Source organism: Acipenser ruthenus, unplaced genomic scaffold, assembly GCF_902713425.1.
Source record: "Acipenser ruthenus unplaced genomic scaffold, fAciRut3.2 maternal haplotype, whole genome shotgun sequence".
In the NCBI taxonomy this organism is placed as follows: domain Eukaryota; kingdom Metazoa; phylum Chordata; class Actinopteri; order Acipenseriformes; family Acipenseridae; genus Acipenser; species Acipenser ruthenus.
In genome coordinates this window covers 12,212-32,450 of record NW_026708555.1, presented here as the reverse complement: position 1 = coordinate 32,450, position 20,239 = coordinate 12,212, and the positions used below count along the sequence as shown (strand labels likewise).

The window sequence follows — 20,239 nt, the reverse complement described above, 5'->3', positions numbered from 1 at the left end:
GGGTGTCGGGGTCCAATACAAATCCACTATATATCAAGGGCCGCGACATAGCGAGAGACCCATAGAAAAACAAATAGGCTAATCCTGCACAACCACTCCCTCGTTTGATCAGGGGCGTCAGGGTCCAGTATAAATCCTCGACGCAACACGCTTTTTTCTCATTTTTCGTATAAAAAGCAGCACACCGTTTTAGTTCGTGCTGCGGAGGGTAATTGCTGCTCATCAAAACTTGAGTCTCCAATTAATTTCACGAGTCTTCCTCTCCTTCCTCAAATGCCCAAACCCGCTGCATTAAAAGAATCCATTCCCAACACAGGAGGCTTGTTGCTTGGGAGCTGACGTCACTGCCCTGTGACTTTTGCTAGTTTTTATTTTAGCTAACACGGTGGACTCGTTGGTTGATGACTTTGAGACTTGGGAGAGGGTGTGATGGCACACTGCCTGATGCGAGGGTAAATATGAAACATGTTTAAACGTTGGGATCGATCGGCCGAGCGCCTGTAAAATCCAGTCCAGGGCTTTAGAGCACAGATCTCAAGCACCAGAGCGGCCATTTTGAAAAGAGCTTTGAAACAGACTTTGAATTTTAAAGTGTAAAAAAGCTGTCGGGATGTTAACAATGAAAAGAAGAATGCGGTATTTAAACAGAACATACACCGTGTCCCCCAAATGCTTATATTGAAACCATGTATTATGTATAACCTTCACTGTAAATAAAAATGCGATTTGGTATAATGTAATTAAAACGCTATTAATAATAAATGAATCAGGATTGTAGCTGCGGTTTTTAAGTACCTGTCTCTAGTCGCATGTGTTTTTCATGATCATGTCTCCTTCTAACCAAAATTGTCTATAGTACTGTCATAGCCTCATTTTTTCCCCCTATTCTCATTGATTTGCCCCATTGCCGTTGCTGTTTATGCATCCAGGGCAGGTCAAACATGAGAATAAAAAAAATCACAAATGATGCGTCCTTTCCTGCCCTTTCAATCGGGCAGTGTGCGGTGCCCGCTCGCAGAGATTTTTTTTTTTGGGTAGTGTATTCCGGGCTCACTGCAGGAAATTAAAACACAAAAACAAACCCAACATAACATGGCTTCATATGGTACGTTTCTGTTTTTTTTTTTTTTTTTCTTTGTACCTGTTATTATTTGTGGTTACTTAGAGTACACAGAGTAGACACGTGAACGTGGCCAGTTGTTTGTTAGGTTCTAGTGTAAATCAAATTATAATTGCAGTTACTGCAGCATAACTGTAACGAATTGTAATTTAACAAAACAGCAACGAGACTGTAATTGCAATTTCAGCAGACAAGTCTGCTGTGATTGCAATTGTAATGAGAATGATCTGCATCTTGTAAAGCACTTTGTGATGGTGGTCCACTATTAAAGGCGCTATATATAATAAAGACTGATTGATTGATTACGCTTGACCCCAGGTCTGGTCACAGCGGTCATCCTGCATTTTGTCCCCCCCTCACAGGCGATGCCCGGGAGCTGGACCCCAGCGAGGGGGAGGAGGGGGGCGGGCGAGGGCCCTGGCAGATGTCCATGGAGATGAATGGGGTGAGCGGGGAGGGAGGCAAGGGGCCAGGGATGATGAACGGCACAGACACCCTGAACTCCACCAGCTCCTCGGCCGCGGCAGCGCACAGGAAGAAGCCGCAGTACGGGAAGAACAAGATGCAGGGGAGCACGGCCGCCAACCGCGCCCCGCGAGCCCTCTTCTGCCTGAGGCTGAACAACCCCATTCGCCGGGCAGCCTTGTCCATCGTGGAGTGGAAGTATCCTTTCACTGTGTGATTTCAATGATAGAAACTGAACCAGGGGAGCTCTGAGCCCCAGGACTGGGTATAATACACTGCACTGAGGGGAGCTCTGAGCCCCAGGACTGGGTATAATACACTGCACTGAGGGGAGCTCTGAACCCCAGGACTGGGTATAGTAGACTCCAGTGAGGGGAGCTCAGAGCCCCAGGACTGGGTGCAGCAACAGCAGCAGCAGCAGGGCTAGTGTGAGTTTCTAACCCTGCTCAAGCTTATTAAAGTGCAAGATCTCGTCCTGTCGGGTTGTGAATCCATTCCAGTGGTTTCCCTTGACGGCCGCTGCTCTCAGACCCTTCGATATCTTCATCCTGTTGGCCATCTTCGCAAACTGTGTGGCGCTGGGCGTGTCCATCCCCTTCCCTGAGGACGACTCCAACTCAACCAATCACGACCTGGTGAGTCAGAGCGGCCGGGCAGCCGCAGTGCAATAGGAATTGACTTGATCCTCAGAGCTGGGCTGCGGCCCCCAGCCTTTGAGGTGCATTTCAGATCCAGGAGGCTTAGTGGGCCAGTGGTTAGAGAAAGAGGCTTGATACCAGGAGGTCCCGGGTTCAAATCCAGCCACTGTGTGTGTGTGTGTGTGTGTGTGTGAGCCTGAGCAAGCCACTGCACCTCCTTGTGCTCCGTCCTTCGGATGAGACGTCAAACAAACAAGGTCCTATTAGAAATGACTCGGCAGCAGCAGCAGTTGTTGATGATGCAGAGTTCACCCTCCTAGTCTCTGTAAGTCGCTTTGGATAAAAGCGTCTGCTAAACGACTCATTCATAATAATAATAATAATAATCATAATCATCAATCTGAAACAAGAATAAACTCCAACCCCTTTTTTCTTACCCCAGTTAGCACAGGCAATATTGTCACTGGACCCCCCCCCCCCTTTTTTTTTTTTTTTAGAAATGGTACTTTTTCCTTTCCATTTTAGATAATCACGATTTTGAGTAAACGGCTTTGCGAATCCAGCCCAGAATTTGTATAGATTTGCTGCCCGGGCTCAGGGCTCGAATTAGCCTGAATGATCTGTCATTAGAAATTAGACAGGGATCCAGTGAGGTGACTCAGTAAAAGCAGGACTGGCAGACAGCTTTGGGGTCGTATCCCAGCTATACAGCACAGGCTAAAATCAACTGTTTCACAAGCTGGTCAACGTTAAAAGAGACCAGGCTATCTTTAAAGGGGTTTACTGTACAGTTATTATTATTATTATTATTATTAATTCGACTTACAGAGAAGGGGGTGCATCATCAACAACTGCTGCTGCTGCAGAGTCACTTCCAATAGGAGCTTGTTTGTTTTACGTCTCATCCGAAGGACGGAGCACAAGGAGGTTCAGTGACTTGCTCAGGGTCACACACACACACACACACACACACACACACAGGGAGCTGGGCTAAGCCGGGATGTGAACCTCCTGGTATCAAGAGCCTTTTCTTTAACCACTGGACCAGCGAGCCTCAGGCTGTGTTACAGCCTTCCTGTGAGTCCCTCCATGCAACAATAACAATGAATGGATTATAGAGGAGAGAGGAGAGGGACCACAGATACACTAACTGTTTGTTCGTTTGCTTTCCGAAATACTTAGCTTCCTATAAGCTGCTTACCCTGCTGTCTGTGTGTGAGCTGGGGGATGGTTCAGTATCTGTGTGTGTGTGTGCGAGTCAGGGGAAGGTTCAGTATCTCTGTGTGTGTGTGTGTGTCTGTCTGAGCTGGGGGATAGTTCAGTATCTGTGTGTGTGTGTGTGTGCGTTCGTGCGTGTGTGTGTGTGCCGGGGGATGGTTCAGTATCTCTGTGTGTGTGTGCGTGCGTGCGTGTGTGTGTGTGCCGGGGGATGGTTCAGTATCTCTGTGTGTGTGTGCGTGCGTGCGTGCGTGCGTGCGTGTGTGTGTGTGTGTGTGTGAGCCGGGGGATGGTTCAGTATCTGTGTGTGTGTGAGCTGGGGGATGGTTCAGTATCTGTGTGTGTGTGTGTGTGCGTTCGTGCGTGTGTGTGTGTGTGTGTGTGTGAGAGCCGGGGGATGGTTCAGTATCTCTGTGCGTGCGTGCGTGCGTGCGTGCGTGCGTGTGTGTGTGTGTGTGTGTGTGAGCCGGGGGATGGTTCAGTATCTGTGTGTGTGTGAGCTGGGGGATGGTTCAGTATCTGTGTGTGTGTGCGAGTGAGTGAGTGAGTTCACGATAACTATCCCAGCTCAGTAATCCTTTCAGTTGCCAGCAAATTCTCCTTATTCAGATTTCACACTGAGCTTGCATGAAATCACTCCCCCTCAATGAAGTATATTATTATTATTATTATTATTATTATTATTATTATTATTATTATTAATATTATTATTAATATTGAGGAGTTTGAGCAGGATTCATTCCCTCTTACTCGCCCACCAGGGGATTGCGATAAAATTCATAATGAATGCCTGCCTTCTACAAGTGATCAACAATCCACATGATCAGTTACAAAGGAACATACAGTGAATACGGGTAACTAAACCAGCACAAACTAACAGGGGGCTGAATTCATAATGAACGACTTCAGGACTCGGAAGATATTCAGCTGTTATTCCTGTTGAGATTCAGCCAGGATTCATTAGGAATTTGTGGCCAGTATTTGAAAATGTCACCCCAATTAACAAGCGGCATTCATTCAATCGTTCATTGATAAACGAGGGCATTGTTTGAAAGTGTTACAGATTAATAAACTCGTTCTTTGATAAACAAGGGCATTGTTTGAAAGTGTTACAGATTAATAAACCCGTTCTTTGATAAACGAGGGCATTGTTTGAAAGTGTTACAGATTAATAAACTCGTTCTTTGATAAACGAGGGCATTGTTTGAAAGTGTTACAGATTAATAAACTCGTTCTTTGATAAACAAGGGCATTGTTTGAAAGTGTTACAGATTAATAAACCCGTTCTTTGATAAACGAGGGCATTGTTTGAAAGTGTTACAGATTAATAAACCCGTTCTTTGATAAACGAGGGCATTGTTTGAAAGTGTTACAGATTAATAAACCCGTTCATTGATAAACGAGGGCATTGTTTTGAAAGTGTCCGTCGTTGATCTGTGCGTGTTTAAAATTTTCCCCCGTTGATCTGTGCGTGTTTGAAAGTGTCCCCCGTTGATCTGTGCATGTTTGAAAGTGTCCCCTGTTGATCTGTGCGTGTGTGCGTCCCTCTGCGCAGGAGCAAGTGGAGTACGTGTTCCTCATCATCTTCACCATCGAGACCTTCATGAAGATCCTGGCGTACGGGCTGGTCATGCACCCCAGCTCCTACATCCGCAACGGCTGGAACCTGCTGGACTTCGTCATCGTCATCGTGGGGTGAGCACCGCACCGAACCTGCTCAGGGTCACACACACACACACACACACACACAGTGGCAGGTTCGGTGCCTTGCTCAGGGTCACACACACACACACACACAGTGGCAGGTTCAGTGCCTTGCTCAGGGTCACACACACACACACACACAGTGGCAAGTCACCGAACCTGCCACTGTGTGTGTGTGTGTGTGACCCTGAGCAAGACGCTGAACCTGCCACTGTGTGTGTGACCCTGAGCAAGGCACCGAACCTGCCACTGTGTGTGTGTGTGTGTGACCCTGAGCAAGGCACTGAACCTGCCACTGTGTGTGTGTGTGTGTGTGACCCTGAGCAAGGCACTGAACCTGCCACTGTGTGTGTGTGTGTGTGTGACCCTGAGCAAGGCACCGAACCTGCCACTGTGTGTGTGTGTGTGTGTGTGTGTGACCCTGAGCAAGACACTGAACCTGCCACTGTGTGTGTGACCCTGAGCAAGTCACCGAACCTGCCACTGTGTGTGTGTGTGTGTGACCCAGAACAAGGCACCGAACCTGCCACTGTGTGTGTGTCTGTGTGTGTGTGACCCTGAGCAAGTCACCGAACCTGCCACTGTGTCTGTGTGTCTGTGTGTGTGTGTGTGACCCTGAGTAAGTCACTGAACCTCCTTGTGCTCCGTCCTTCGGATGAGACGTAAAACAAACGAGCTCCTATTGGAAGTGACTCTGCAGCAGCAGCAGCAGTTGGTGATGATGCAGAGTTCATCCCCCTAGTCTCTGTAAGTCGCTTTGGATAAACGCGTCTTCTATATGAATAATTTAATAATAGTAGTTATTATTAATAATAATTAATAATTACAATGTAACTATAACTGCAATTACAGGTGAACCTTGGCACAGCTGCGTAATTGTAATTGTATAATTGGAATCATCATATTATTTAATTATTTATCCAAGGCGACTCACACAGGTGTTACAGGGCAGCACAGGGTTACAATGCAAGCTTCATATTTAAATACAGTGTAGTTTACAGTAAGTGTGACACTCTCCTCTCTCTCTGTTTGTCTCTCTCTCTCTCTTCTCTCTCTGTCTCACTCTGTCTGTCTCTCTGTTTGCCCCTGCAGGTTGTTCAGTGTAGTGCTGGAGCAGGTCACTCACAAGCCTGGCGAGTCTCCTCACATGGGAGGCAAGCCGGGCGGGCTGGACGTGAAAGCACTGCGGGCATTCAGAGTGCTGAGACCCCTCCGACTCGTCTCCGGAGTGCCCAGTGAGTAGCTGACCGTTACCGAGTCACGGAGACCAGCGTTTGGACTCTAGTGCCTTCATCAGTGTTATTGAAACTAGAAGAGACCGAGTCAAGCAGACCAGCGTTTGGGCTCCAGTGCCTTCATCAGTGTTATTGAAATTAGAAGAGACTGAGTCAAGCAGACCAGCGTTTGGGCTCTAGAGCCTTCATCAGTGTTATTGAAACTAGAAGAGACTGAGTCAAGCAGACCAGCGTTTGGGCTCTAGAGCCTTCATCAGTGTTATTGAAACTAGAAGAGACCGAGTCAAACAGACCAGCGTTTGGGCTCCAGTGCCTTCATCAGTGTTATTGAAACTAGAAGAGACCGAGTCAAACAGACCAGCGTTTGGGCTCCAGTGCCTTCATCAGTGTTATTGAAACTAGAAGAGACCGAGTCAAGCAGACCAGCGTTTGGGCTCCAGTGCCTTCATCAGTGTTATTGAAACTAGAAGAAATCCAAAACGTTTTAAGGTAGAATTCGTGATGGCTAGAGTGTTTGGAATAATACCAAGAAACTGTTCAGATTGAGTTCTGCATGTTTGATCCTGCAGTGTAATGGTTGAGGTAAGATGAGATGTGTGACGGGATGTCGTGTTCCTCGGCTCTGACCCGCCACCCCTGTGCTTCCATTCCCCTGCGCAGGTCTGCAGATCGTGCTGAACTCCATCATGAAGGCCATGGTCCCTCTGCTGCACATCTCCCTGCTGGTCCTGTTTGTCATCATCATCTATGCCATCATTGGCCTGGAGCTGTTCATAGGAAAGATGCACAAGACTTGCTTCTTCATTGGCACAGGTACAGTGTAATACAGAGGGGTGTGCCCGAACCCAGACTCCAGTCAAACACCATAACGAATAATAACCCTGCTCAAACTCACCTGCTTCACTGACACAGGTACAGTGTAATACAGGTATAGTCATCCAACCCTGAGGCCCTGTGGCCCCACTATTAGCACTTAAGGTAAAAATAACAAATTAGTAACATTTAAAAACCTGCAACACTGTAAATAAACCTAATATAAATAGTTTTTTTTTTCTTTTGAATCTTATTTTTTATTCATTCATATTTTATTGTTGCTTTTCGTTTATTTATATATATATATATATATATATATATATATACCGAGAATGTCGTTGCTCCCACGGCCCCCAGCCTTAAGGGGTTAACCGTTCGGGGAAGTATTTTCTGAAGCCCCACCCCTCCTCTCTCCCAGATATAAACGTGGAGGATGACCCCGCCCCCTGTGCCTTCGCGGGTCACGGGCGGCAGTGCCTGGTGAACGGGTCGGAATGCCGCGGGAAGTGGGCGGGGCCTAACGGCGGCATCACAAACTTCGATAACTTCTTCTTCGCCATGTTGACCGTGTTTCAGTGCATCACCATGGAGGGCTGGACTGACGTGCTGTACTGGGTGAGTCTGAGGTCACACAGCTCTGCCAGCGCTGAGCAGCTAGCCAGCTAGCTAGATCGCAAGCAAGCTTTCAATTTACTTATTTTTCTGTTTCAAAATATGATAGTAGAGATCCACTCAGAAGTTGTACAGTGATTTGAAGGTGCTGTTTTTCCCCTTGCAGATGAACGATGCCATGGGTTACGAGCTGCCCTGGGTTTACTTCGTCAGTCTGGTCGTCTTCGGGTCTTTCTTCGTACTCAACCTTGTATTGGGAGTGCTGAGCGGGTGAGTTTCTCTCAGACTCGTTAACACACAGACACACACATATAGACACACAGATACACAGACTCACACATAGACACACACACAGACACACATACAGACACACTGATACAGACACACACACACAGACATACACAGACACACAGACAGATACATAGACACACAGACACACGGACACACAGACAGATACATAGACACACAGACACACAGATACACAGACACACACCCAGATACACAGACACACACACACACACACACACACACAGATACACAGACACACACACACACAAACCTCTCACACTCCCCCTCTCCCTCTCCCTCTCTCCCTATCTCTTTCCCTCACACTCCCCCCTCTCTCTCTCTCTCCCTTTCCCTTTCTCTCACACTCTCTCTCCCCCTCTCCCTCTCTCTCCCCCTCTCTCTCTTTCCCTCACACTCCCCTCTCTCTCTCCCTCTCTCTCCCCCTCTCCCTCTCTCTCTCTCCCCCTTTCCCTTTCTCTCACACTCTCTCTCCCCCTCTCCCTCTCTCTCCCCCTCTCCCTCTCTATCCCTCTCTCTCTTCCCCCTCCCCCCCTCTCTCTCTCTCTCTCACACTCCCTCTCTCTCCCCCTCTCTCTTAGAGAGTTCTCGAAGGAGCGAGAGAAGGCAAAGGCGCGGGGAGATTTCCAGAAGCTGAGGGAGAAGCAGCAGATGGAGGAGGACCTGAGCGGCTACATGGACTGGATCAGCCAGGCAGAAGACATCGAACCAGAGAACGAGGAGGAGGAGGAGGGGGAGGAGGGAAAGAGACGTGAGTGAGACCCCGAGAAACAGAGCGAGGGAACCCTCCCAAACTAGAGACACAGCGAGACAAAATAAAGAGCAAAAGACTCCCAAAACTAGAGAGAGAGAGTGAAAAAAAACAAACAGCAAAATAAAAAGATTCAGTATTGTGCTGAGATCTGCTTTAATCTCCTTGGTCATTGATCAGGAATTGATGTTGATTGGTGAGGGATTAGAGACAGGAGTTTTTTCTTTGTTTTCTTTCTGTTTATTTGTATTTGAAAAAACTTCATTCTGGGGACAATAGGGAGCGCGGTGTCCTATGAAGTTTTAACAGTGGATAAAAAAAAAAAAAAAAATGAGGAGGCAGTAAAAAGGCAGAAGGCTTGAGGTCTCCTTAAACCTCGAGCGAACATGGAGCTGCTTTGGGGCTTGGAACTGGGGTTCAGGAGACCGGGGTTCAGGAGACTGGGGTTCAGGACGCTGCGCGGCACACCAGGCAGGGAGACTTGGGGGTTTGATACAGCAAACCTCAAAGTAGGTCTCCCGGAAACAGGTTTCAAGACGCTCTTCCTTCTGTCGCCCCCTCTCCTCTCCTCTCCTCTCCTCTCCATATTTCTGTGTCTCTCCCGGCGCCCCCTCTTGGCTTGATGAAGGCGTGACCTTGGCTGATCTGTCTGATAAGAAGAAAGGGAAGCTGGGATGGTTCAGTCATTCCAACGAAACACACGGTACAGCTCTGTTGTGTGTGTGTGTGTGTGTGTGTGTGTCACAGACCCCAGTGCGCTTCCATTGAAATAACTGAAGCTTCGTTTGTGTTGCAGCGAGTCTGCCCACCAGTGAGACAGCATCCGAGAACACAGAGAATGTGGAAGAGGAGCACACAGACTGCTGTGCAGGCTTCACGTGAGAGAGCCCCCTGCTACTGCATACAGCCTACAGCATACACACACCTCATTAACTACAGCATACACAGCCCCCATACACATACACAATAACTACAGCATACACACACCCCATTAACTACAGCATACACAGCCCCCTGCTACTGCATACAGCCTACAGCATACACACACCTCATTAACTACAGCATACACAGCCCCCATACACATACACAATAACTACAGCATACACACACCCCATTAACTACAGCATACACAGCCCCCTGCTACTGCATACAGCCTACAGCATACACACACCCCATTAACTACAGCATACACAGCCCCCTGCTACTGCATACAGCCTACAGCATACACACCCCATTAACTAGAGCATACACAGCCCCCATACACATACACAATAACTACAGCATACACACACCCCATTAACTACAGCATACACAGCCCCCTGCTACTGCATACAGCCTACAGCATACACACACCCCATTAACTACAGCATACACAGCCCCCATACACATACACAATAACTACAGCATACACACACCCCATTAACTACAGCATACACAGCCCCCTGCTACTGCATACAGCCTACAGCATACACACACCCCATTAACTACAGCATACACAGCCCCCTGCTACTGCATACAGCCTACAGCATACACACACAGCCCATTAACTACAGCATACACACACCTCATTAACTACAGCATACACAGCCCCCTGCTACTGCATACAGCCTACAGCATACACACCCCATTAACTACAGCATACACAGCCCACATACACAATAACTACAGCACACACACACCCCATACACACACACCCCATACACACTCACCCCATACACATACACAATAACTAAAGCACACAGCAATCTAACTACAGCATAGCATAGAAGCTACGAGAGTCATCACAAAGCACACCCCGCACTGCTCGCATCAATCTAGCCACAGCCTGCAGGATTCTAGCTACTGTCAAGTTTTGCTTCAGTTTTATTTAGAGAAGTAAATTTGCTGACCCTCTGTATATGCTTTTATATTTAATATTGATATACTGTATCACTGAGACCTATTGCACACCCTCCTTCGTACATTTAAACATATTTACCTTCTCTCTGCAGGGAGGAAATGATGAAGCACAAAGTCTGGTAGGTACACTGTAACCCCCGCCACATGTGTCTGTATGTTCAGAAGCACTGATTAAACATTCATAGCACCATTTAAAAAAATAAAGAAATGAGTAAGTAATGTTCTTGCCCTGTAGCCGGCAGTTTCGGCGGTGGAACCGCGCTTGCCGGAGGAAGTGTCGGGTCGCTGTGAAGTCGGTGACTTTCTACTGGCTGGTGCTGCTGCTGGTGTTCCTGAACACACTGACCATCGCATCAGAGCACTACAACCAGCCTGACTGGCTGGGGCAGATACAGGGTGAGAGGGGAGGGGGAGGGAGAGGAGAGAGGAGACGGTGACACTATACTGGGTATTGATGAATCGTGATAGCTCTTATTTTGTACTTACAACCATGATGGGATGTATGTAACTGACATACTTGCCTTTTTTTGTGTTTGCCCAATCCTCCATATCCCCCCTCCCCCCAAATCTCCCAACTCCCTCTCCCCACACCCTCCCCTCCCCTCTCTCCCCATCACTCTCTTCCCCACACTCGTCTCTCTGTCCCCCGGTCTCTCTGTCAGACATCGCTAACAAGGTGCTGCTGTCTCTGTTCACGGTGGAGATGCTGTTGAAGATGTACAGTCTGGGGCTGCAGGGTTACTGCGTGGCCTTCTTCAACCGCTTCGACTGCTTCATTGTGTGCGGAGGCATCGTGGAGACCATCCTGGTTGAGCTGGAGGTCATGCCCCCGCTCGGCATCTCCGTGCTGCGCTGCGTCCGGCTGCTGCGCATATTCAAGGTCACCAGGTACTGGGGGTGGGGTGGGGTCCTCTCTCTACTCTCACACTCCCCTCTCTTCTTTCTCTCGCACTTCTCTCTCACACTCTCTCTCCTCTCACACACTTCTCTCTCCCTCTCTCCTCTCTCACACTCCTCTCTCTCCTCTCCCTCTCCCTCTCTCTCAGACACTGGGCCTCTCTCTCACACTCCTCCCTCACTCCCTCTCTCTCAGACACTGGGCCTCTCTCTCACACTCCTCCCTCACTCCCTTTCTCTCAGACACTGGGCCTCTCTCTCTAACCTGGTGGCGTCTCTGTTGAACTCGATGAAGTCGATCGCCTCCCTGTTGCTGCTTCTCTTCCTCTTCATCATCATCTTCGCCCTGCTCGGGATGCAGCTGTTCGGGGGCAAGTTCAACTTTGACGAGACACAGACCAAGAGGAGCACCTTCGACTCCTTCCCCCAGGCTCTGCTCACTGTCTTCCAGGTAAAACACACACACACACCTCCCCAGACACAGCAGGGATGGGAAGAAGACTCCTATTGCATAGCAGTTTCACCTGGTGACGGGCGTCTGCCGTGTGACAGGAAGGAGGTGGAGGTTGATGTTCAGGCCGTTGGTTTTGCAGCAGCTCTCAGCCCCCTCCCCTTTCCCCTGCAGATCCTGACCGGTGAGGACTGGAACGTCGTGATGTATGACGGGATCATGGCGTACGGAGGACCGTTTTTCCCGGGAATGATCATCTGTATTTACTTCATCATCCTCTTCATCTGCGGAAACTGTATCCTTCATTCAGACCCGGTTTATAAAGCCGAGCACAGACAGGCACTTTATGAACAGGAACAGCACACATGTAACCCAATCAACCCTCAATCATGCAGCTCTACTGCTAAATATGTGATTACAGCCTCGCAGTACCTCCAGCTCATGCAAGCATTGCCAAGGTCAGGGCAGAGCAAACCAAACCTCCCCCTCCTCTCCCTCTCTCTCTCTGTCTCTCCTCTCTCTCTCTCTCTGTCTCTCTCTCTGTCTCTCTCTCTGTCTCTCCTCTCTCTCTCTCTCTCTGTCTCTTTCACTGTCTCTCCTCTCTCTCTCTCTCTCTCTCCCTCTCCCTCTCTGTTTCCTGAGCTGCTGCCTCCTTCAGATATCCTGCTCAATGTGTTCTTGGCCATCGCTGTGGACAACCTGGGAGACGCTGACTGCATCAACGCAGACACCAAGAAGGGGAAGGGGTGAGTGTGGGGCAGCGTGCTGTCACCGTGTGTGTGTGTGTGTGTGTGTGTGTGTGTGTGTGTGTGTGTGTGTCTGAGTGTGTGTTTGTATGTGTGTATCTGGGTGTGTGTTTGTCTGTGTGTGTGTATCTGGGTGTGTGTTTGTCTCTGGGTGTGTGTTTGTCTCTGTGTGTGTTTGTGTTTGTGTGTATCTTGGTGTGTGTTTGTCTGTGTGTGTGTGTATCTGGGTGTGTGTTTGTCTGTGTGTGTGTGTGTATCTTGGTGTGTGTCTGTACGTGTGTGTGTAATCAAAGAAACTATCACAAAAATATCACAAAAAGTTTTTTCCAGAAGTATATTGAAAGTTCCAAAGCGCTGGTGTGTAATTCAACATGCTAACGTCACATTATTCAGCAGCTTTCATTCCACTGCATGAAACACAAGGAGTGCTGCTCTTCCTTGTTCAGTCATGCCTGTTGGTTTTTCTTGCAGGGATGGGAAAGCTGAGGGAGAGGAAGCCAGCGAAGAGGTCAAGGTAAGTGAACCGGTCTCTCCCAGCGTTTTCCTCATTTCTTTCAGATTTTACTTTATCGCCTTGGCCGCCTTCATGTTGCTGTTAGCTCCAGAACAGTAGCGGCTTCTGACTTTAATAAGTGGGGAGGCTAAATGTGTGTGTGTGTGTGTGTGTGTGTGTGTGTATATATAATGTGTATATATATATATATATATATATATATATATATATATATATATATATATATATATATATATATATATATATATATTACACAGTGACTCTCAAAAGTATTCACCCCCACTTGGACTTTTCCACATTTTATTGTGTTACAACATGGAATCAAAATGGATTTAATTAGGAGTTTTTGCCACTGATCAACACAAAAAAAGTCCATAATGTCAAAGTGAAAAATAAAATCTACAAATTGTTCAAAATTAATTACAAATATAAAACAGAAAATAATTGATTGCATAAGCATTCACCCCCTTGAGTCAGTATTTGGTAGAGGCACCTTTGGCAGCAATTACAGCCACGAGTCTATTTGGATAAGTCTCTACCAGCTTTGCACATCTGGACACACCAATTTTTGCCCATTCTTCTTTGCAAAGAAAACGTTCTTACGCAAGAAAACGTGTCATGTTTCAAAAGGTACTTTGTAATTTACTAAGAAATGGCGTATGAATTAAAAAAAAAAAAAACCTCCAACGTACTGTATGGAAATCGAAATGTAAGCCAGTAGCCACACATGACCCATAACCTGAGACACGTCAAGATGAAGTCTAATTATGAGTGGTAGAGGCTAGCTGCAAGCTTGCATCGTGTAGCCAATACAAATACAGCAAAACTAGACAGACAGGGTGATTGCAGGTGGAATACACACAGTTTCTCTGAGGGTTTTTATTGAAGACACTTTTCCAATTGCGTTGTAATTCAATCTCAATCACAATCTGGAGTTTTGTATATACTCCTGGTAGTCAATTTATACTTTCTTCCAAGATTACAAACCATTCAATCCCAGTTATTATAATGCAAGTTTTCTAATAATAATCTTTCCCCCTGTCCCCTTTACCCCTCTCTCCCTCCCCCATCTCCTCTCCCTCTCCTCTCTCCCTCCCCCATCTCCTCTCCCTCTCTCCCCTCTCCCTCCCCATCTCCTCTCCCTTTCTTCCTCCCTCTCTCCTCTCTCCCTTCCCCATCTCCTCTCCCTCTCTCCCCTCTCCCTCCCCATCTCCTCTCCCTCTCTCCTCTTTCTCTCCCCCTCTCAGGTGAATGTCGATGAGTATGAAGAGGAAGGTAGCGAGGGTGGAGGTGAGGAGGGGTTTTATATCTGGGTTACTGTTTTGGTTATTTTGTTTGAATATTGACCCTCTATGTTTTAACCCTTGCCCTGCTATTTTCCCCTCCCTACTGTGTGATATTTAAATCTTATCACTTGAACAGGAACGTGCAGTCTGGTTTATTTTAAAAAACGACCTGTTACTTTTGAATTGTGACCCTACTTTTGAACACAATTTCTAGAGTTAACAATTAATCTACAGGACGCTCCCCTGACTGTGTGACTCCCCCCTGCACACCACGTGGCCGTGCCTTTACCAGGGGAGACCCTTGGGGACCCCTGCGCTCCCCTGACTGTGTGACTCCCCCCTGCACACCACGCGGCCGTGCCTTTACCAGGGGAGACCCTCGGGGACCCCTGCACTCCCCTGACTGTGTGACTCCCCTCCCTGCACACCACGCGGCTGTGTCTTTACCAGGGGAGACCCTCAGGGACCCCTGCGCTCCCCTGACTGTGTGACTCCCCCTGCACACCACGCGGCCGTGCCTTTACCAGGGGAGACCCTCGGGGACCCCTGCGCTCCCCTGACTGTGTGACCCTTCTATTTTGACCCCCCCCCCCCCCCTTTTGAATAATGACCCCCTCTTATTTTTCTCTATAGAAGAGGAAGACGCAGTATCAGAGACACAGTCGGAATCCAACATTGGCAAGCTAATTTGACTATTGAACATATTGAATATTTTGACCCTCCATGTGTATGGGTATTGACTCCCTGTTGTTTGTGTTTTTGAAAAACCAACACTCCTGTTATTCTCATCCTCCTGAATTCTTGTTGTTGTTTTGACCCCCTGTGTCGTATAATGACCCCCTAATTTCTCTGTCTCAGAGGAGGATGGTGTATCGGAGACCCAGAGCTCTAACATCAACAAGCTGGCTGACTTTGCCCCCAAGGAGAAGGTCGTACCCATCCCAGCGGGAAGCGCCTTCTTCTGCCTGAGCCAGACCAACTGGTGAGCAACTCTTAAAGTTCCACAGTATGTTTCTGTATTTTTACCTGTGAGATTATTGCTGGGTTGTTCAGAATACACAGAGTAAACATGTTAATATGTTTGTGATTGTACTGGTAATGGTGATTGTACTGGTAACGGTGATTGTAATGGTAATTGTGATTGATTTCAGTTTCCGAGTCGCCTGCCACACTCTGATTAACCATCACATCTTCACCAACCTTATCCTCGTCTTCATCATCCTGAGCAGCATCTCATTGGCTACTGAGGATCCAATCAGAGCGCACTCCTTCAGAAACCAGGTGGGCCACCCAACCACCACCAACTGCCAACCCCCAATCCATAACCCTCAACCCCAAACCCCAATCCTCAACCCACAACCACCAACCCTTAACCCTTAACCCTCAACCCTCAACCCCATTCAGCCCATCAAGGCTCGTTCCTTGTCAGCACACCATTCTCCCCTACTGGGGAACCTGATTTAAAAGCACAGCATCTCTTGTCTCCTCTGATTCCTTTCTGCTTGTTTTAGGTGCTGGGTTATGCTGACTATGCCTTTACCTCCATCTTCACTGTGGAAATCTTACTCAAGGTACTCAGTCAGTCAGTCTGTCTATCGCTCTGTGTTTTAGAGTTCTGCACTCCACTTCAGGAGAGGCTTCCCCATAGTAAGTCATGCTGGATCGTTGAGTCTGTGAAATAACGAGACACAGTATTGACAATTCACCAGAACGAAGGCTGTACATAGCGCTTTTCTAGATACTGGGTACTTATCATAGTGAGTATACATGCAAGCATAAGTATAGCTGGCAACATAGCTGGAGGTTTCAAACAGACTCAGGTTTCAAACGGAATCTGTTGCTTTGTAGTTCTCCACCGTATTCCCTTCTTCTTGGGCGATGATTTGAATAGTGAGACGAGCTACAAGAGGCTGAACTCCCCAGCAAAATAGAAATACATTTCATTAGCAAGGCATGGCTGTTCATTACAGTGTCCAGCTATGCATCACACCTTGAGTGAATTCCCAGATTTCCGTCAGAAATCGCCGTGCGCGTATTCTGCCTGGAGCTGGGTTTGACCCTTTTATTAAAAGCAGGCACTTTCTGCGTCTTTTCTTTTTGAATCTCACTGATTCTGTCTATTATGCATTATTTCCGGAAGTGTTTTTTTTTTTTTCCAGCGGTATTTGCTCAATAATAATATACATTGTACATGTTTACATTTTCTTTGTCCCTACGATGGATTTGCAGTTGAGTGTGTGTCTCTTTGTCGTCACAGGTGACGGTGCACGGAGTGTTTCTGCACAAGGGCTCCTTCTGCAGGAACTGGTTCAACCTGTTGGACCTGCTGGTTGTCAGTGTGTCCCTCATCTCCTTCTTCTTACAGTAAGCCTGTGATGCGGGCCGGGGGGTGGTACTGCACCCTGCCATCGGCGCGCGCGACCTCTCCTTCAGTCCCTGCGTGTGTAAAGTACACTGTGTTTTAGTTTTTTCTCTCTGCTGTCCCAACCCTTATATGGCTGGATGTTTTCCTGGACAAAGTCTGACTTTCCTAACCCTAAAGCCCCAGCCCCAAGTCCACCCTACCTACCCTGATAAAAGTTTACCACAATAACTTTGCACTGTCATTTTGCAATTTTCCCCCCATGCTTTTCCCATGGTCACACTATGCAGACGGTTGCATGTATTTTTTTCCTGAACTCTCTCCCTCTCTAAGTCTCTCCCCTCTCTCTCTCTCTCTCTCCTCTCTCTCTTACCTCTCCTCTCTCTCTCTCTCACTCTCCCTTTCTCTCTCTCTCTCTCTCTCTCTCTCTCTCTCTCTCTCTCTCTCTCTTCTGTCTCAGCTCCAGCGCAATCTCAGTAGTGAAGATCCTGAGAGTGCTGAGAGTGCTCAGACCTCTGAGAGCCATCAACAGGGCCAAGGGGCTCAAGGTAACATTAGCATGTGTGTGTGTGTGTCTCTATCTGTGTGTGTGTCTCTGCCTGTGTGTGGGTGTGTCTCTCTGTCTCTTTCAGCATGTGGTGCAGTGTGTGTGTGTCTCTGTATCCTCAGCCCTGTCTCTCTCTCTGTCTCTTTCAGCATGTGGTGCAGTGTGTGTGTGTCTCTGTATCCTCAGCCCTGTCTCTCTCTCTGTCTCTTTCAGCATGTGGTGCAGTGTGTGTGTGTGTGTGTGTCTCTGTATCCTCAGCCCTGTCTCTCTCTCTGTCTCTTTCAGCATGTGGTTCAGTGTGTGTTTGTGGCGATTAAGACCATCGGTAACATCATGATAGTCACCACCCTGCTGCAGTTCATGTTCGCCTGCATTGGGGTGCAGCTCTTCAAGGTAACGCCCCAGAGCAGCTCAGTGTGCTCAGCGCCACTGCTACCATTGTAATCCTTCACAATCAAGAGCCGTGTAATTAAACTTCATTCAAAATGCATAATAATAATAGTGGTAATGATTTGAAGCTACTTGCTTTCTCACATGTCTATATATTTTTTTCTTTGCTGATTTATAATTTCATTTATTTTTTATTTTTTTCTTATGATTCAGGGTAAATTCTACAGATGCACCGATGAAGCCAAGCACACTCCAGACCAGTGCAAGTGAGGCTGATATATAATGATAAACAAACAGCGTGTTCAGATCACGCTCCCCCTGCAGCCCCCCCCCACCCCCCCCCCCGCCAGCATTGTTGCAGGGGGGAGCATGAACTGGATGCACTGCGGCACTTGGAAGAAAAAAAATATATGTTTCTCCTGAGTAAAAATAAAAATTAAAAAAAAAACAATAATTGCCTAGTTGATTTACAGAATCAAAACAATCTGGATTGCGGTAAGAATTTTGATTGAGATCAATTTACGAGCCACCGAAACAAACCATGTGAAGCTCAGTACTGAATTGCAATGACTTTGTTCTCTCCTGTTTTCCATGCTCTTCAAGCCTGGTATCTGTTATTAGCTGTTGTCTAAATTGCTATTTCAGCTTTTTCACTCCATCTTATTCGTATGATTCTGTATGACACACGCATCCACAATGTTTAGAATTCACATCCTAGCCTTGTATTTAATGTGTTATGCTTGTATTTAATGTATTTGCATTGTTTTTTACTGTTTGTATTTAATGTGCTATGCCCTGTATTTCACTGTATTTCATGTACTATGCATTGTTCCTCACTGTCTTGTAAAGCGCTTTGTGATGGTGCTCCACTATGAAAGGCTCTATATAAAATAAATATTGATTGATTGATTGATTGATTGATCTTCCTACAGCTCTGGCCAAAAGTTTTTGCATCACCTAGAATTTTAGGATTGAGACTTGATAAAAGAAATAAAAACGATAGGAACGGAATTTCGATCTTTTATTTAACCTCATGGAATCGGAGAAACTGCAAAATGATATCGCAAAAAAAAAAAAAAAAAAGCATTTTTCAACTTGTCAGTTTTCCCGTTAAGTATATGGCAAAAACTACAAGGCGGTGTGCAATGTGAACGTCACATTATTCAGCAGCTATGAAGGTTTACTTTATGAATGAGTTAATCCTGGAGGGTGGTGCAGAACTTTTGGCCACAGCCGCACTGTACATGTGTGTGTTTTTGAATCCCGTCTCTCTCTCTCTCTCTCTCTCTCTCTCTCGTGCACTCTGTCTCTCTCTCTCTCCCCCTCATTCTCTCTCTCTCTCTCTCTCTCTGTGCTGCAGAGGCACCTTCATCGTGTACAAGGACGGCGATGTCCTGCACCCCATGGTGAGGGAGCGGGTCTGGCACAACAGCGACTTCAACTTCGATAACGTGCTGGCGGGCATGATGGCGCTGTTCACTGTGTCCACCTTCGAGGGCTGGCCCGCGTGAGTACCTGCCTCCCTGCCTCTGTGAGTCTGATTGTGTGAGTCTGCGTGTCTCTAACTCTGAGTCTGTCAGTGTGTGTCTGTCTCTCTGTGTGTTTATCCGTGTGTATGTTTATTTGTGTGTGTGTGTGTGTATATGAATCTGTCTGTGGGAGTGTGTGTGTCTGTCTGTGTGTGTATGTATATGAATCTGTGTGGGAGTGTGTGTGTGTGTGTGTGTGTGTGTGTCTGTCTTGACACAGAGTTGATGGTTTATCTGCCCCCCCCCCCCCCCCCCCCCCCCCCCAGGCTCCTGTACAAAGCGATCGATGCGAACGCAGAGAACGAGGGCCCAGTCTACAACTACCGCGTGGAGATCTCCATCTTCTTCATCATCTACATCATCATCATCGCCTTCTTCATGATGAACATCTTCGTGGGCTTCGTCATCATCACCTTCCGGGACCAAGGAGAGCAGGAGTACAAGAACTGTGAGCTGGACAAGAACCAGGTACCAGTACAGAGATGCACAGAGGTGCACTGAGACACACACACACTGAGATACACTGAGACCAGGGGGAGCAGGAGTACAAGAACTGTGAGCTGGACAAGAACCAGGTACCAGTACAGAGATGCACAGAGGTGCACTGAGACACACACACACTGAGATACACTGAGACCAGGTGGAGCAGGAGTACAAGAACTGTGAGCTGGACAAGAACCAGGTACCAGTACTGAGACACACACACTGAGATACACTGAGACCAGGGGGAGCAGGAGTACAAGAACTGTGAGCTGG

At 47.4% G+C, this 20,239-nt stretch overlaps 1 protein-coding gene across 2 annotated transcripts in view; it reads left to right on the top strand.

Annotated features, from left to right (window-relative positions):
* LOC117967960 (voltage-dependent L-type calcium channel subunit alpha-1D-like) overlaps positions 1–20,239 on the top strand; it is a 33,094-nt gene that overhangs the window by 940 nt on the left and 11,915 nt on the right. For both annotated transcript variants that reach the window (XM_059021321.1, XM_059021320.1), the window contains exons 2-29: positions 1,483–1,783; positions 2,115–2,220; positions 4,997–5,136; positions 6,238–6,380; positions 7,041–7,193; positions 7,612–7,808; positions 7,972–8,075; positions 8,693–8,862; positions 9,491–9,565; positions 9,659–9,740; positions 10,854–10,880; positions 10,997–11,157; positions 11,424–11,649; positions 11,902–12,109; positions 12,284–12,404; positions 12,768–12,855; positions 13,327–13,369; positions 14,617–14,659; positions 15,289–15,333; positions 15,514–15,637; positions 15,807–15,936; positions 16,167–16,226; positions 16,913–17,019; positions 17,478–17,565; positions 17,850–17,957; positions 18,168–18,220; positions 19,315–19,461; positions 19,750–19,951. In XM_059021321.1, the coding sequence (XP_058877304.1) occupies positions 1,483–1,783; positions 2,115–2,220; positions 4,997–5,136; positions 6,238–6,380; positions 7,041–7,193; positions 7,612–7,808; positions 7,972–8,075; positions 8,693–8,862; positions 9,491–9,565; positions 9,659–9,740; positions 10,854–10,880; positions 10,997–11,157; positions 11,424–11,649; positions 11,902–12,109; positions 12,284–12,404; positions 12,768–12,855; positions 13,327–13,369; positions 14,617–14,659; positions 15,289–15,333; positions 15,514–15,637; positions 15,807–15,936; positions 16,167–16,226; positions 16,913–17,019; positions 17,478–17,565; positions 17,850–17,957; positions 18,168–18,220; positions 19,315–19,461; positions 19,750–19,951 (3,452 nt within the window). The remainder of the gene's footprint in view (positions 1–1,482; positions 1,784–2,114; positions 2,221–4,996; positions 5,137–6,237; positions 6,381–7,040; positions 7,194–7,611; positions 7,809–7,971; positions 8,076–8,692; positions 8,863–9,490; positions 9,566–9,658; positions 9,741–10,853; positions 10,881–10,996; positions 11,158–11,423; positions 11,650–11,901; positions 12,110–12,283; positions 12,405–12,767; positions 12,856–13,326; positions 13,370–14,616; positions 14,660–15,288; positions 15,334–15,513; positions 15,638–15,806; positions 15,937–16,166; positions 16,227–16,912; positions 17,020–17,477; positions 17,566–17,849; positions 17,958–18,167; positions 18,221–19,314; positions 19,462–19,749; positions 19,952–20,239) is intronic.